Raw genomic sequence first — 17,988 nt, forward strand, 5'->3', positions numbered from 1 at the left:
CAACTGAACTGAGTTTACCTCTTTCATTCATGAATAATAAATAGAAAGATTTTGAAATTACCACTACGCTACCCTTTTTCTTTTTGTTTTCATTCAAATTATTCACAATGACAGATGCCAGAATGACAAAAAAGCTGCTGTAAAGTGGAACATAAATCATCCATAATTGCCTCTGAGGCTTTTCTTTTTTATCTGTTAAGTAGCTTTAAACAAAAAAGTGATAATATCTAAATGCTGACATGCACTGACAAAACAGATGTGTTCGATTAAATCCGCCGTGTTTATAGGCGACTGCAAAGACGGCAGGAGCAGCAGACCTCCAGGTAGCTGATGGTTTGCATGTTGTAGATCTTGACGTTGGTCATGTTGGCCGTGGGCAGCTGCAGGCCGTCTCGGAACCAAACCACCGACGCTCCCGGGTGAGCCTCCACCTCGCAGCTGATGTTGGCCGCGTTTCCCTCCCACGTGTACGTGGCGACCGCTCCCAGGATCTTTGGCGCGTCTGAGGCAACGAAGAGAGAGAAGGGAGGACGGTGAACATCACATTAGACAGTCACCCTGCAAAACAGTCCTGTTCAGAACAGTCGCTTTTGAGTGCCTGTCTCTTTAAATGCAAATGAGACACAGGAAACTACGTCAGCGTCACGGAGGCTCCGGCATCTAACAGCAGTTTGGAAATTTGGAATTTGGAAAAGCCATCATTTGCCAACTCTAGTCTACACATTGCCATCATATATAAAATGTTAATCCTCTGAGGCTGGAAGTTTGTGTAGAACTCTGTGCTGCACTGTACACCCTGTAACCCCGGATTTCCTGTCTGGTGTGAACTGCTCTGTTGTAATTTATGAGGAGCGGCAACGGCAAAAATATAGCAGGTACCTATCGATAGCGGTGTGGCGCGGCAAGCCGCTTCTGGGACGCTGCTGAGACGTGTCCAGTGGAAATCCAGAGTTAGAAGAGAACACTTACTTTCGCTCTTCCGGATTCTCACCTTTTCTCGCCTTTTTACGTGATTTTCATGCGTTTTCAACGACGGAAGTCAACATTGGGTGTTTTATGTCCTGTACTTGGACTGAGGCAGACCACGAAAACATGAGTTTTCAAACTTTGCCTACTCATAGGGCCTCCCAAATAGTCCAAATATAAGTATAAGTAAGTATATTTTGCATTATATGTCCCCTTTAATAAACAGTCTGCATGTAGTTTTGCATGTTCTCTCGATGTGTGCGTGGGTTGCAATGCAATATGGGGATGAAGTAAACTGGACACTCTTAACTCGCGCAACTATGTCTTGAAACAGCATGAACTCGATCACTTGCTGTGACTGACAAAAGCACACGTTCTTCTCCACCTTAAGGGTTTTCCAGATTTCAATACATGGTGAAAAAATAGATTCAGATTGTGAATAAATAATGTGGCCAGAATGAGTCAATTATTCAACTTAACGTACTACAATCATCTTATTTTCATCCGACACAGTTCTGAATGTCATGTTTTTATAATCGTACACTATATGCTGCTCTGTTGACTCAATCACTTTTTATATCATATTATCAAACTCATCAAATCACTCTATGACAAATCCCAAGGATGCAGAGGAATCGGCCCCACAGTTACTGCTTTATTGCAGGAGCAAGGAATCATGGGATGGCAATATTTCATTTTGTCCCTGAAGCTTCCTTTTTTAAGCAGTTCTTACAGACATTTATTTTATTCAAAGCATCTTAAGAAAGAATGAAAGTGCAGTCCTGAAAGCAGTTTCCAGGAAATGCTGAGTCAATTTTAGCGAAAGGTAAACAAATGCTAAGTGTCATCTAATAGTTGCATTCGTCTCACTTTTATACATTTTATGCTGAGGTCTTTTATGATATCATTTCAAATTTAAAGACAACCCGTGCTGCTTTTATGGGTCATTGAGTAGCTATTGTTATGCTGTTCTGTAAAAAAATAAAAAATAAAAAATGTTTTACTGCAACTGAGCAATTACAAAAACTCCAAAGTCTCACAGGGCTGAGTGTCGTTGTTAAACAGCAAGTCTAATAAGCTCACAATCACCAGTAAACAAGAATTGTTGTCAGATCCTACTGCTTTTCCATTTCACGACCGTTAACAGTATTTCTCCTCTCTCTGCTGGTGCGGAACCCATTTATCGAGCGACGGTCACACGCTCTCTAAACTGAACTGAAACCATATGGTCAAAAACCCTTTACTCTGAGCTGTAATTTTTGGCCCCGTCATTGAAAAGTATGAGGCTATTACTGGACATGGTTGTTTTCCTGTGTTTATTTTATCTCGCTCACACACAGCCATACGTGGATGCAGTGAAGTGTGCTTTTCTTGCACCGTGAGTGCTGTGCCACGCTGTGGCCCCTGACACTTCCGGTGCTTTACTCCTGACCCCCGGATCTTTGAAAGCTCACAGTCTGCAGAGTTCTGCTAAGGACTGATGGATAATGCTGAGTCGAAAAAAAAAAGATGCTCCATCCCCTGAAGCCTCTCGCTCAGTTGACTTACTGCAGTGCCTGTGAATTGCTTCTTTTTATTTGTGCAGCCACCTGCCTTTTCTGAGAATAAACAGTGTGTTAACAGGGCACTCTTACAAGTTCATTATATTCCTATTTTGTATTTTTCCCTCTTCCCTGAACATGTGTTATATTATTTACTATAGTCTATTTGTACTTAAAGTACAAATACACAGACAAACATTTTCCAGGCATGTTTCTTTGGGCCAGTTCCAGCTTTAGTTGAAATAACTGACTATAATTATTTATGTAGGAAAATACAATGATGATGAGCCATAGGGTGATAATCATGGGGGAATTGTCCATTAATAATAGTACACACGGTTGTTTGTAATGCAGGTGATTTTGCAATCATTATGTAAATAAATAAAAATAAAGATCTCATTCATTGCTACCCCTATGATCTCTGAAGCTAATGAGCTTTAGTCAGCCACTTGAGTGTATTTAGCTTTCATTTTGAATATAAATACATTAATATCTGAACACTTCCAGGGTCAACAGACTGTTTAATCACTGATTTTACCTTGTCAGGGAGGAGATGCAGAGACATTTGGCATCATGTTGTGGTTATTTGTGGAAAAAAATAATAAATAAAAAAAAGGTTAATTTGTTTTTGGAAAAAAATGGTCAGACATCTACGGAAGAGGATTAGGGCCACACAGGCAAAAAAATTTCGAGTTCTGACTCAAGTTTATTCTGAGTCAGAAATCCTGAGTTTAAAGACCGAATTAAACTCAGAATAAAGTCAGGACTCTGAGAAAAAAGTCAGAATTCTGAGTTTAAAAGTCAGAATTAAACTCAGAATAAAGTCAGAATTCTGAGTTTAAAGGTGCATTATGTAATAAATCTATAGCAACTGGCCATAAAATCCTCCTAATATGTCACAGAGACTCAGGAATAATGTTCATATAACAAACTGAACTCACCAACAACAACAGTACAGACAAAATATTTGCATAAAAAAAAACATTTTGCAGACTGCAAATCATGTTTATGTTTTGAAATAATGTTTTGGCATGTGGCGCCACCTACCGACGTCTACCAATCACTGCAGTCAGTAGAGTCTCAGCTGCGAGCAACTACGGGTTGCCAGTTACGTCAGAAAATGAAACCTAAAAGACTTCGGTATTTTGAATTTGAATGTAGTAACTCTTTTTGGCCACATTCTTAAATATGGCAACTTTAAAGTAAGAATTCAAAGTTTAAAGTCAAAACCAAAATATTTTTTCCTGTGGCCATTATCCTCAAAATCCTCAAAAAAGAGTCACATATATAGTTCTGTATTAAAATACAAGCATAATCATTACAATTCATAAAGGTTAACCTTTGGAAATGCAAAAAAAAACATTAATTGGGAAATTTGAATGATAAACGAAAGCCAACAAGACTGAGCTGGAGCAGCTACAGCAGCTCTGTGTTTTCACGAGATTATGGGCGACAAACCTCCTCCACCGCTCAAACAGGGACGATATTAACACTTTCATATCAGTTCTTGAGCAGCAAACCAGAGACACTCTCAGCTCGGCTAATAGGATCACGGCGCGCTGCAGATAGGAAGTCCCATCCCTAGATAACGTCTTCATTTTGGTGACTGGTGATAGAGGGGGACAGAGAGCGAGGCTTCAAGACAAAGCACCTCCTCTTATCGGGGATTGCTTGGCAACAGTGAATCAGCTACCTGATTATTCACTGATTACTTCTGCTAACCACAGGCCCTCAAACAACTCATCAACACTGCATTTTGATCAAATCTCGGAGCAAATTGCTGGCACATTGAAAGCACAACTTGGTTAATCCAATTAAGCATTTGCTGGATTTCTTTTTCTTTGAAATTTTTATTTAACGAAGCCCAGAATATGATATGTTCTCTAAATGAGATCAAGTATTATTTTGGCTTCTACTACGAAAAATCTAATCTCACCAGTGCGATACACATGGCACATGTTGACTCTGTAACTCGGTTTCATGTTACGGTAATTTAGCATCTCTGGAGGATTTATGTTAAGATATGCAGTCTTTGAATTTCAGCGCGGTTTCATTTTCGCCTCTTGATGCTGAAATAAAACAGCGACTATGAGGTTAAAGTGCTGGGGTTTTTAACCTTAATCTGAGGGTGTTTTCATCCACAACAAGCAAACCGCAAAGAAATAGTTTCTCTCTTGATACGCTAGTCACAAAAACCTCTTTACCTCAGACGGATATGAGCAATTTAACCAGATAATCACAACTACTTTAGAAAACAATAAAGTGTTGTTATTTGGCAGCATAGCAGAAAATAATTAAGCAAGAAAAGTATAATTTATACTTAAGTGCATTCCGTGTAACCTTCAAAACAACATTATTGATTATTATGAAGACAGACCACATCAGCCAGAAATACCAGTGTGTTTATGCCTTTTTTCCCCTCTTTTCTCTTTCTTGAATGTCATGTCGCAAACGTCAACACTTCCTCCACCAAAGCGATGCCATAACAGAGACTTTTGTCACCATGGCAACAAATCACAGTGGTACCACTGACCCACCCAGCAAGCCCTGCTCTCTCACCTACCTATTTATACCCAGAAACAGGGGCGACAGCAAGGAACAACGTGTCTTCAGAGCATTTTTGGTGAATTATACGGCAGCTTTGTGCAGCCAAACACCAGCAGCGTGTTGCGCTATCCATGTGTTCCCTCAAAGAGTTTGATGTGTAGTGTGGCCATTTATGCTAAAACCAAAACTTGGCTTAGGGACGATGTTCATGCCAGGATTTGAACCGTACAATCCTTCATTTCACTTGACCCTTTAACACCAAGTCTATCGCTGATGCATCGCATCACCGTAATTACACCACGGTTTGTGCTATCGGAAAAATTCCAACGGTTTCTGAAAGCTGATTATTACGGTAATTTCACTCGCGCTGTTGCAGGAAGCGGCAAATCAGCGTCGTCTTTGCCAGAGAGGAGAGAGTTGGAAAAACGCCTGCACGTATTTTAACATTTTTAGGCCTGGTTTTGTACATCTGAGACTCAAAAACTCAAACAAATGTTATTTTAAATGGGTTTTACACTGTTCAAATGTCAAATTGTGTTACTTTACATGAAGTAAATAACTGCCACATAGTTATTCTGTAGAAATGGGCAAAAGCACTTACTGACAGGACATTTTCTGGCCCTTTTATGGTTCGTGCCATCGGATTCTTTTTTTTTTCTCATAATTTCACTCGTGCTGTTGCACCTGTACAGTGTCCATTCTTTGGCCTGTTTTTGCACATTGAGAGACAAAAACTCACATTTTTCTTTTTATAAATACACCTTTTTGTCTCCCTTGATTTTATAAATTGTTAAAACAGTATTTAAACAAGCAGTAAATTATAAATAATTGCCAAATATTCAAAGTTATTCTGGAAAAATGTAGTTCACAGGACATTCTCTGTCCAGATGGACATTTTGAGGGTTGTGAGAAAGGCCTATTCATTCATTCATTTATTTATTAGCATTGTCTCTCGTCTCTTTTTAGCTGACGATGCAGTTTCAACTTTAAGTGTTGACTTTAAATCAACACTGTGTACTTTTTGCCCGACGTGCTTTTAGCGCAGCCAACGCGCCGCAGTGAGAGCACATGTTTGATGAATCCTAAGTGAGGGGATGATGCACAGTGAGCCAGTCATTACTGACAGGGTGAGTCGGTCTTGAAGCGTGCTCTGAAGCTAAGTAGATTTTATTGGGTGTTTTAGTCACACGGCGTTTGTTAAGTCAGGAAAATGTTCTTTTCTTTGGCATATGTGATTTACTGTTTGATCAGACTGCAATAGTCTGTTCTACTGAGCAGTCTTAGTGACTCTGGGTTCAGCATTAATCATGACATTGTTGTGCCTGATTCTGGTCATTTCTATTATTGCATGACAATTCAGGTGGAGAGTGGGGAAACAAAGAGAGGCTCAGTTCTCTTCACACACCGAAATGATTCAGTTTGAATGATTTCTTTGTTATGTGGAACAAAGAAACGAAGAAAATATTCACATTTGAGAAGCCAAAACGATCAGAAATCTTGTTTTAATCATGAAAAAAGCTTCAAACGATTAACCGATTATCAAGATAGTTGAGCTCTACTTCAGTGACACATCAAAATTAATTTGAAGCTGTTAGTTTCAGCTAAAATAAGTACAATTTTATGCCACGCTATGTAATACAAGTCTTGTAGCCGCAGACTGGAAACTGAAAAATCTACAGAGTCTCTCAGCTCCATTTTCTTTTGGCCTTTTTCGATCCAACTCAAACACAGAGATCTCACTCCTGTGCGTCAATATCAAACAGTAAAACTGGACGTTGCTGGAAGAAAGACACCGGCAAGCAGGTCAGCCACACCAGAGATGTTTGGAGAAAATAGGGCAGAAGAGTTTAACTTTTGTTGACTGGAAAGACATGCTCCCCGCTCCATTACTGGTGCTATTGATTTCTTTGTGTACCATCCCACAGGTAAAGTCAACAGCTAATGAACAAAGCCCGGGCGATTTCTTTCTCTCTTTCAGGGAAGCTGTCAAAAGACGTTTAAGGAAGCGGAGAAAATCACCGAGCAGAGGCAAATACGTGAGGAAAAATGAGACGACACCACCTCAAAAATCCTACAATCATAGCGTAATAACATCCTGTTTCAGGTTCACGCTGGGATTAAATATAAAAATGACATTGTAGCAGTACAACAGTGCAAAAATAGCCACAGATAAAGCATTCAGTCAAAGGAAAGAAAGGAAGGCAGGTGACTTACAGCGGACCTCCAGGTACATGTGCTTGTTGTCCTGACCGATGGAGTTGCTGGCGGTGCACAGATACTGGCCGGCGTACGTGAACTGCACATTTTTCAAGGTGAGGGAGGAAACGCGTGCGTGGCTGCGCACCATAATGTTTCTATCAAGGCTCTGTGAAGAATTAAAAAAAAAAAGAAATCAATTATTATGACTTTTAGTTATTCCTTCAGCTTGGTCAGGAGCGTATTTATTACCGTTGCTGTAGATGTTTCCTGCAGGAAGAAGCTGGGGGGAATTATGAGTTTTTTTTTTTCTGGATTGAGTTTTAATTAGAAATGTGATGGACGAGTGTTTTATTGGCATGATAAAAAAATACAATTGCAACGAGCTGTTAATAGACATTATTTAACAAATGAGAATGTTGCACAAAATAGGCAAAAGCCTGTGTGACTTTAGTTTTCTTAGGCACAATATGACTGGTGTTATTGTAAATTTTTTTGTTTTTCGTGACGTAAGTGCATGGCACAGGGACAAACAAACGCAAAAAGACATAAAAAAGTCTACATGTTCTCACAAAGTGCTCTGTAAAATCAGCAAAACTGTACAGCTGGCATCAGTAAAACTGTGCACTCCTACAGTATGTTGATTACTGTCCCTACCATTTAGCAATCTCGCTGCAGGTTTACAGACACTCTGATTGCAGTTAGAACAGTGTAATTGCACTGTGGACAAAATGGCTTGTTAAAGCGTGATTTTATTTATTTTGGCTGACTGTCGTTATTGTTCTGCCCACTGAGGGTAACCTGCAGCTCTGTGGATAAACAGGGTCACACTGTGGATGTGGACCTCTGTCGGCTGACCTCTGACCTCTGACCTCACTTACCTGTTTATTCCTGCGCCGTGACCAAGTTTGATGTCTAATGCTCATGTTACAAAATACTGAGGATAAATCCAAAGGTAGATGATTTAAATGTTCTTCCTTTCTTTTAAAGATAACATCTGGTGATTGTGTTTTTTATTATTGAGGTTATAATTCTGCCACTGTCAAGTGTTTAAAAAACAGAAAATACAGTATGTAACAATATTTGTATGCTCTGTCAAGCAAAACTATCAGACCTGACTGCGGGAGCATTTGCGTGTACAAGAAGGATTTGTCCCATGTAACATATGAGAATTTTGTTTTAGTAGCACAATGTTGTTGCTGCTGCCTCCTTTTGTCATAACTTTAAAACGGTTTGAATCCAACGTTTTATTTTGTTCTCATTACTTGTCACTTGGCAGACACTTTTAACCCAAGCGACTAACAAGGGAATTGAGTACAACCTCTGTGATGTCTCTTGCACACGGGGTACCGCATCAACATTACTTCATTTACTATTTGAGGGTAATTATCACCAAAAGGATGAGGAGTCTCTGAGACAAGTTGAGCACCAAATTATTGAATGATTTGAGGATTCGTTGGGGTATATCAGTATAACTGGTGAGTGTTTTTATGAAGGGAATTCACCACTTTCATCTCTGTCAAAAACTAACCTAACCCGAATCCTAACCCTAACCTCAGTCACTTTCTTGACCCCCAACCTTGACCTCAGTCCTATTCTGGCGTCTAAACCTAATCTCATACTCGGACTTTTATTTAATTTTACTGCTCTGAGCGTCTAAATGTGGCATCAGTGGGTTTACACCGGAGTCAACGGAAAGCCTGGTGCGTCTCTTTGAGATGTTGAAGCATATAGCATAGGCGAGGCAACGGTGTGCGAAGCTCTCGTCTATGTGCTTTGCAGAAATGTATAATGACAACAAATGATCCTAGCGACTGGGTTCGGATATGGACCGTCCACAATTGACCATAAATAAACTCACATTTTATTTGTTATTATTTGCATTCTGCCTTGAAATGATGCAGCAGAACGTAGCAGGCGGAAAAACAAGACGTCAAGAACACAGAAGAGCCATGTGACAGGGCTTGTAAAAACTCTCGCTGTTAAATAAAACACAATACCAGCTTTTCCTCTGGGCAACAGACAGTTCAACCGTACGTCTTACGCCTCGCTGCCACCATTTTCTATTAATATTTCACGCGTTCTGGGTGCTTCAGCAAAAAAAATAAATGTTGTATTAGCATTGGAGGGTGAGCAGTTACGCTTTACGGAACGGCGCGGCGCATATATGTGGCGGAGATAATTCCGCTGTTTACCGAACGTCTCGGAGAGCGTCCTGGAACATTTAGAAAGGGCAGCATTAATCTTGTCATACTGCAGTGACACAGGCAGCAGCAGCTGTACTGTGCACACAGCTGGAATACAAACAAGGGAACAGGTAACTGGATCAAAAACGCACACACACACACACACATACCCGAGTAGGTGAAAACCTTTGCACATTATTCGCTCATTAATCCCAATACAAATGTTTTAATTATACAGCCACATCTACAGCTATTTTCTCATTAGATTAATTATTACAGTGTTGATATAATTGAAAGCACGGGAGTGTTTCCACGCATGGTTCCCTGCTTTGCTTTCAAAGGCAGAACTGACACACTGTTATATATAATCTGTCAATACATGTGTTTCACTTGTCACGTTTTTCCCTGCACTACAGCTGGTACATACAGGAGAAAGCAGCAGACTGTGTGTGTGCAGGCTTCATCTGTCACTGATGCACGCTCACGCCTTATATGCTGCACCACTACATTTTAATTACAATTGATGGAAGTGCAGGTTCTGTCGGTACTATTTCTGCATCTCTGTCTTTGCACCACCTACAGCTAGTGCTGCATTAATATCAGACATTTTTAAATGTGTAAATGGTGCCAGAATAAAATGTCTTCTGCTAATTTTAGACTCAAAATTAAGAGATTACAGCCACACATGGAGCTCTGTAGGATTATTGTTTGGTCGAGTGGTTTGCACCAAACACACAGTAAGGTATTTTGGGGCTTGTATTTTAGTTGTGGTTCATTTTGGTGTGAAGTCCTGCCAATATATAAAGAAATATGTCAGTAATTTGTTACAGTAAAAATATGCCTATTATATAAAAATAAATAAGTCATTATAAGTGTTAATGAAAGCATTATTGAAACATTTATTTTTGCTAATAGGACTCTGTAGAGATTGTTATTAAAAACTTGTTGAAATACATGAACAATGTTTAGACTTCAGACAGATTTCAGAAAAAATGATAGTGTAGTTATTCTCTCTGAAATGTGCCTTGTGCACATAAATATTTGAAATAAAAGGTGTTAAATTATGTTTTGGGTGAAAAAAATGCCTTAGAATGTAATAAAAATATATATTTTTGATATAAGAAAGCACTTTACTAGAGAATTATTCACAGTTATAGACAGCTTATACCAATTAATGAAGTGTTTAACACCCAGGCACCTTTTCATTTCCCTATTTTCATGCATGAAATGCCTTTGTTGGTTAATGTATGAGTTATATTTCCATTTTAGAACATTACCTCGCCTGATCAATACAGTTGTAGACCTGAGGCTGATAAGCGGGAACAACTGTGTCCTCGACCAACCAGCGTTATCAAAAGGATGCAGCTAATACTTGTCTTATTAGCTTATTAGAGTCCCAATTAGAGAGCGAGATTCAACACTTGACATTTATAAAGACCTGGAGGCCAGACATAGAACCTGTCTCCTTTACAAATTAAACGACCTGTCTTAAGAAACGGTGCACTTGAGTGCTTCCTGTCCAGTCGTGAGTGGAGTTGATGTTGATGGGGAACATTGGTTTCTCCCCGGGTCAACTCTCTAAAGGCATACAACTCCAAAATGAAGCGTTAGTACTATTAAACCATCCGGTTTATCTATAATTGCCTTCACTTAACAAATATCCAACACCTCTATTCATTATTTACACTCAGTAGCAACATTTGGTTTTGTATAAAAACATATACAGAAAAAAAAAAAAAAAAAAAAAGCAAGGTCGTGTGATTTTTCCAGACAAGATGAGTATCTGAATGTTCTATTCAGCGCGGCTAACACCGATGACATTCAGCGAGCAGGTTATTATCATCAGACCCTGATCCAGTTTAAGTATAAAGGTGATTTCAGACGTGTCCTTCTCAGTGAAAAAGAGAGAGAGGTATTGTTCAGGTTTAACGTTTCTCTTCAGCACAACATGGCCTTTCAGGTCACACTATCGATTGATTTAAACAAACGCCATTCTGTGGGAGTTTACTTTCAATAATACGGTATTTCGCAGAGATTCTGCTCTTCAGAAGCAGAATATATGACGAGTGGTCGTCATAAATGTGGAGAAAGATTTGTTTCTGTCTCTTTAAAGTGCCCTCGCCCTGCAGGAACAAGCACTTTTTTAGATTAACCAGTGCGAGGAAACAAGAACTGGGAACATTACCTAATAACTACAGACAAACTGGCAGCCAGCGACTGACTAAGTAGCAAAAAAACTATTATCTACTATAAAAACTGCAGTCTACAAAAGCATAGGGGGAATAAAAAGCAATCTGTAATCTGTAATCTGTAGCTATAAAAGAAAAAACACAAGTAATCGATGTATTACATAAAAGGTGGAAAAATCATTGATTGAAAATGATTAAACCAAGAAGAATTTCTCATTTTCACACTCAAACTATTCGTTATGTTATATGAAGTTAGATTGTTAAGTAGTGCAAGTGAAAGGCAGTAGGGTTTTATTTTTACTTCTGTGCGAGCCAAGAGTCGCATGTTTCCTCAAGGTCAAACACCGGAGCAGGGGCCTCATGTAGAAATGTGCCTTTGGATTTATCATAAAATTATATGAGATAATAAATACTTCTTCAATGATGTAACTAAATAGCAAGACTGTTAGGAAATCTGTACATTTATGTGTATTTCCACTGAGTTTTCCACAGAGAAGGATGAGTCTGGAGAGATAAATCAAAAAAACAAAACACTGAAGAAGTGTGTCACCTGACCCTGGACGAGCATTTTCATAAATGAGGCCCCAGATGTTTGACAAACATGCAGACTCCTAAATCATGACAGTGGGGGAGTGGTGGTGGTGGTGGTGGGGGACAGCATTTAAAAGCACTCTGTTAAGATTTAGTCCAGCTCAGTGAGTTTGAGCCGCTGCAGCAGAGCAGAAAGTGTTTTCTACGTGAACCTGGAACGACAAACCGGTGCAAAGTTCTGACTCAAAAATCTACTGTGTGATACCGTGACTGTCTCGAATGTGTCGACAGAAATAAACAGGGACAAGCAAATAGGGCGAGGCTAACTGTGTGCTGGAACTAAATGGATTTAATGTGCTGTGATATGAGTCTAATGGTGGACATACAGTACTTAGTGGACGAGTGAAGGCAGCACACATAAACATGGGGGTTAAAACACTTCTGCTCTGTAACTACTGTGTAACTATTCCAAACTAGAGTCAGACATCTGTTATCTAGTAGCCATACCTCATATGTGTCTGGTCTCGTCCAAGAAGCCTAGAGAGGACAAACATAGACGCAAAGACAGTGCAGCAAAGTAAGCTCGGAAACCCACACAGAGAGACACAGCAGACCAGGTTTACCTGCAGGAGATGTGAAGATATTATATTTTTGAAGGACCATTTAGCTATGATCACATCAGGATGTACTGGAGGAAATTATGATGGGAAAACAACCAGTTATATTCCATTATAATCCAGTTTATAGGGGTATTGTTATCATTGAAATATCCTACCAGGAAAGGTTTTAACAAACTAAAACATGGCAGAAGCTTTGTGACCACACAGGTACATTATGAGATATCTCAATGATTCACCTCCACATAAGCTGCATGATGAGGTTTACATGAGGTGGATAGAGGATAGCAACAGTGGGGCCAAACAGCTGCCAGCTCAAAACAGAGAATGCCAGTGTTGCCAGGCAGGACTGTGGCAGGGACTGTTGGCTGTCTGAGAGCATCTTAATCCTCACTGGGACAGATTATTTTGCTCCACAATCAATTCTGGGTAGTTCTAGTGTGAGCAAATAGCACTTCCTGTCTTTTTTCCACCACTACAAGTGTAGAAAAATAACCGTATGTGTACAGTGTATAGCATAAATGAATGATTTTGCATTAATAAATGATGGTGATGGTCAAGAATGCAAACCTGAAGCATTTAAAAAAAAGAACACAAAATGAAAAAGAGTGTGGGGAATTTTCAGTCAGTTATCAATTCATGTACTCTAATATAAGACACTGAGGAAAACAGGCCAGTGAAACTAATTAGGAGTGAGCAATTACCGCTATCTGGGGACTTTGTTTTTCTTATCAGGGAACTTTCTCATCATGGCATATTGTGTTATGATTAGCTAATTCAGTTATGTACAGGAAGACGCTGCGCACCATTTTCTTTTTCTCGATAACAACTGCATGCAGATTATTCTACTAATTTTATAATGTCGGAAATATAATATAGTATAGTAATAATATTATAGTGCATGGCGTGAATGTAAAAAGAACCCGCACACAAGAATCTGCTTCTCATGAGAAAATATAGAGACATTATCTGCTTTATTTTTCATGAGACAGGAACATTCAAAAATGACTGTTCTGTCGTTATAATTACAACTGGGCTCTTTGTTCCTGTATTCAGACATGAACTGTACAAAAAGAATAGAATGAACCAATGATGAATGACACTCCAATGGAAATTAGTGACATCTACGAGAGACTTTCTGATTACAGCAGCATTAAATCAAAATTAATGTGACAGTGACAGATAGGGAAGGGAGCGGTGATGAGCCGCTGACAGCTGCAGTGGGCGTGTATCGTGTTTTTGCAGGTGGACGATCGCGCTAGGGAACTCGCGGCGCAGCCGTCGCGCTGTGCAGACGCGTGTCAGCTGATTGACAGTGATGAATGGCACAGTTAGGGCGGACAAACGAGGGACAACTTATTCAAATCTATTCTCTTCTGATAAAAAATGAGAATGAGAGTCAAAAACTCGGGGGAAAATGATAATAATAAATGTATAATTGAAGTGCTCTAAATATCGAAGGGTGTCCTTTTTAGCCTCGTAAAACACAGGTGAAATTACGGTTAAAGGATAAAATAATCACACTTATTTGGACCGCCGTGTTTTTACAGGAGCCCAAAATGGACAAACTAAACATCTGAACAGTGCAATTTGCATTACTGTAATTATGCAATGGTTTGTGCTATCGGAAAAATTCCAACGGTTTCTAAAAGCTGATAAGTTGCACGTCAAAACGTGGTTATTACGGTAATTTCACTCGCGAATCAGAGAGGAGAGAGTTGGAAAAAAGCCTGTACATAATTTCCTGTTTTTGCACATTTGAGACAAAAACTCAAACAAATGTTACTTTAAAGAGGTTTTACACTGTTCCAATTTCGAATTGTGTTACTTTACATGCAGTAAATTGTAAATAACTGCCACATATTGAAAGTTTTTAACACTTTAGATGAGGGAACACATATTCACCAATAACTAGGTGCTTACTAGCATGCATATAAGTAGCCCTTTATTAGTAAAATATTAAGCACATATTAGCACCTTATTTAGGAAAAATCTTAATTCATGTTGTAATAGAAGTAGAATAAGGTTATGTAGAATAAGGTTTTACTGATTGTGCTTAATGATTACTAATAAAAGGCGAGTATGCTACTTAGGATTACTAATAAAGGGCTAGTATGCTACTTATATATATGTTAGTAAGCACCTAAAAGTGTTACCTGAAAGTTATTCTGGAGAAATGGACATGGACACTTTCTGGCCCTTTTATGGCTAAATTAAGGACAAATAACACACTTTAGGTGTTAAAGGTTTAAATCAAAAGAGATAATGTTTAACCCGTGTTTGGAAGCAGCTTTGCTCACAGACCCCATTGCATTATTGTTTATTCCATGCATGAAACAGAGGTGGAGACATGCTGCCAGGAGAAAGTCTTTTAGGCATGCATTACAACTTCTGGCACAAAAGCCAGCTTCACCACGCTGCATTAGTCTGTGCTGCACACTCAGGTGAAAATAATGTGTCTGCCTGTTGGAAATTCTTGGTTTTCATTCATCCTTGTTGATCGTGGGGTTGTGCTTGTGAAGCGCTTCAAAAACAAGCTCAACTTGACGTTGAAATCATATCATTAACCCTGCTTTGTTAGGAATGCTTTAAAACTTAAAAAAAATTATCTGATATTTACTTTTACTAAATACAAATGTGAGCGCTCCTGATGTGTAAAGGTTTGGAAGAGTGGGAAATCTCTCTTAAAAAAAATGCATCTAAATGCAAAAGAGGCTGAACTTTTCAAAAGGTTCCGTCATAAGAGATGAGGGCAAAACTGCAGTAAAGTCAAGGAGAAACACAAAGGCATTACATTTATGGCAAACGTCTTAATAACCCGAGGGCTAATATGTACTCTGAGATGGCTGTTAAAAAATTCATCATCCAGCAGTTTTCTCTGTATATTACTGAAAAAGAGAAAGAAAACATAATACCATGTTTTATTGTCCCTAATACCACATAATTCATATTTAAACCAAATATTGTACACAGTCTTACTCATGAGTTCTTTAGTTTGGTGTTTTTCCACTGTTTCCTTGCACTGTGCTGAAGCTAAAACCAGCTGAGCACAGCTCTGAGGTGAATTAGGACAGTGTGGCCCAAATATTGCACAACTGAGTGCGTTTGTGTCCTTTGGGACCGAATATAACAGGTGCGTTCACTGTAATAAGTGCATTTGTTTCTCCAAAAATAGTTCACCTATTGTTACATGCATACATATATTATAGAACCACATAACAACCAGTCTTACGTTTGCCTTTTTCTGTATTATTTCCTGATATTTTTTGTGTCTGTCAAAAACACATAATGGACGTCTTAGGTTGCACTAAAAAAGTGATGATGCGGAAGTTTTCTTCACATTACTTTGACCTACTTTAATTAAAAATTAGTATATCAGGCATTTCGAGGAGTGATTAAAAATTAACCACAGTTTCAAGCACTTTCCTAGGGTATTACATCTAAAATAGTCCATAATGTCGTATAATGTTATTATAATTTATCTCTTTTTTTCTCATATTAAGTCCTTAGGGCCTGTGGTGACAAAATTACCAAGGACCAGGCCCGTGCAAAGTGAACATCTGCAATGGAAACACACAGGCACCTATCTTCCCAGAAGTAATATGAAGATGTTCAGTATAATCTAATGCATAATTTGGTGCAGTATCTAATGCTAAGAGCTATTCTAGCTGCAAGCGGACTCACTATAAGGAGTTCTTCCTGAATTCATAGACCTGTTATAGACGCAGCGAGGTAATTATCTTAATACTATTTGTTGCATTCACAGCAGAAAATTACCTCTCTACCTAAAAGTGACTAATCCATCTACTGCTCACATGTCAGGGTAGACCATTAAGATGGATTTTTTTCAAAATTATACCATTTTAACGAGCTGATAAGGGCACAACAACACACTCGGCGAGGCGCTCGCTCTCTCTTTTCAGGCGAGCAAGTGCCGACGTGCTGAAACCACGACATTATATAAGGGTGGCAATGCATGAGAGTAATATTCCCGAGCTCAGACGCCTTGAAAAGCCTTTTACCATTTTTCTATCGTCGATGCTTTAATCCGGGTGTTATCTACTGCTCTTCAGAAGGACACGCAGAGAAAAATGAGGACATGGTACAAAGCGTTGCAAAGATGTATAAGTCTAAAGCCGTTACATTATGTGGCTCCATGTTTCTTTAAAAACCATCATTGTTGCTGCTTATCCATTTAAGCAACGCTCTCTTTGTTTATGATTTAGGGTCCCAAAGGTGTAAACTACATTTACTTGTATCAGAAGAACATGAAACCTTCTAAAACTTTGTTTTGTCTGAACAGCCTGTTCTTCAACGAGCACCGGCTGAACCTTCCTTTGTGCTTTTACCATCTGGCAGAACTTAATCATTCAGTTGGAACTTATTTGTCCCTTATTCCATCAGTGATTTAAAGAAGATTTTGCCAAATGATAATAGTATTTTACCTTCAGCTGTGATTTGTGTAGCTTTTATTTATTAATTGCGAAGTGCGTCGCACCGACTTTTCCTCACAGGGACAATAAAGTGGATTTTATCGTTGAACTGAAATCAGTTTTCCCACATTAAAGGATTTTTGTCACTTTCAACTCGTCCTCGTTTCATTTTCTCTGGCTTTTGAACATTTTCACAGTCGTTTTACGATGACACTCCCTTTTAAATGCTGGGGATTAATGCGCTGAGTGAGCTGCTGCTGCTCAAAATGCTGGAGAATATCACAGCGTTGCACTGCCTGAAAATTGGTTTCATGGCAATCAGCAAACTCTCTTCCCTTTAACTTTTTTTATAACGCAGGAAACACAAAATCATTAATCCAATTCAAAGTATTAACAAAGGATGTCAAACATAGCGGCGCGATGGCAGCGCCCAAATGTAACGGTTCAAAGAGCAAATTCATGTTTCGCGATGGCAATGCAATTAAAGTGGAAGTTTGGAGCGTAAAAATGCACCGTGGGCAGTTTTAAACTGATCAGCCAGGTGATTGGCTCGTCATGGATTGAGATGGAGAAGGTAAGGAACAAGGTTAACTGAAGTGATTTGGAGACTAAATGAGGAAATGTCAGTGGACAAGTGACTGATTTGGTTCACAAATCTCTCTGTCAATATCAGGGCGATGCATTAGCTTCGTGACAGATTGGAGTCAAAGCCCCTGATTTTCTGAAATCTATGACAGTTTGTGAGCGACTGCTCTTCCTGAAGGAGTTGGTGTACGTAGAGA

General features: G+C 39.1%; 1 protein-coding gene across 1 annotated transcript in view; it reads right to left on the reverse strand.

Annotated features, from left to right (window-relative positions):
• ncam1a (neural cell adhesion molecule 1a) overlaps nucleotides 1–17,988 on the reverse strand; it is a gene marked incomplete at both ends in the record, with an annotated part of 231,176 nt that overhangs the window by 45,841 nt on the left and 167,347 nt on the right. The window contains 2 exons of the mRNA XM_083890080.1: nucleotides 318–502; nucleotides 7,269–7,419. Coding sequence (XP_083746206.1) covers nucleotides 318–502; nucleotides 7,269–7,419 — 336 coding nt within the window. The remainder of the gene's footprint in view (nucleotides 1–317; nucleotides 503–7,268; nucleotides 7,420–17,988) is intronic.

This window comes from Microchirus variegatus, assembly GCF_963457635.1.
Source record: "Microchirus variegatus genome assembly, chromosome: 5".
NCBI lineage: Eukaryota > Metazoa > Chordata > Actinopteri > Pleuronectiformes > Soleidae > Microchirus > Microchirus variegatus.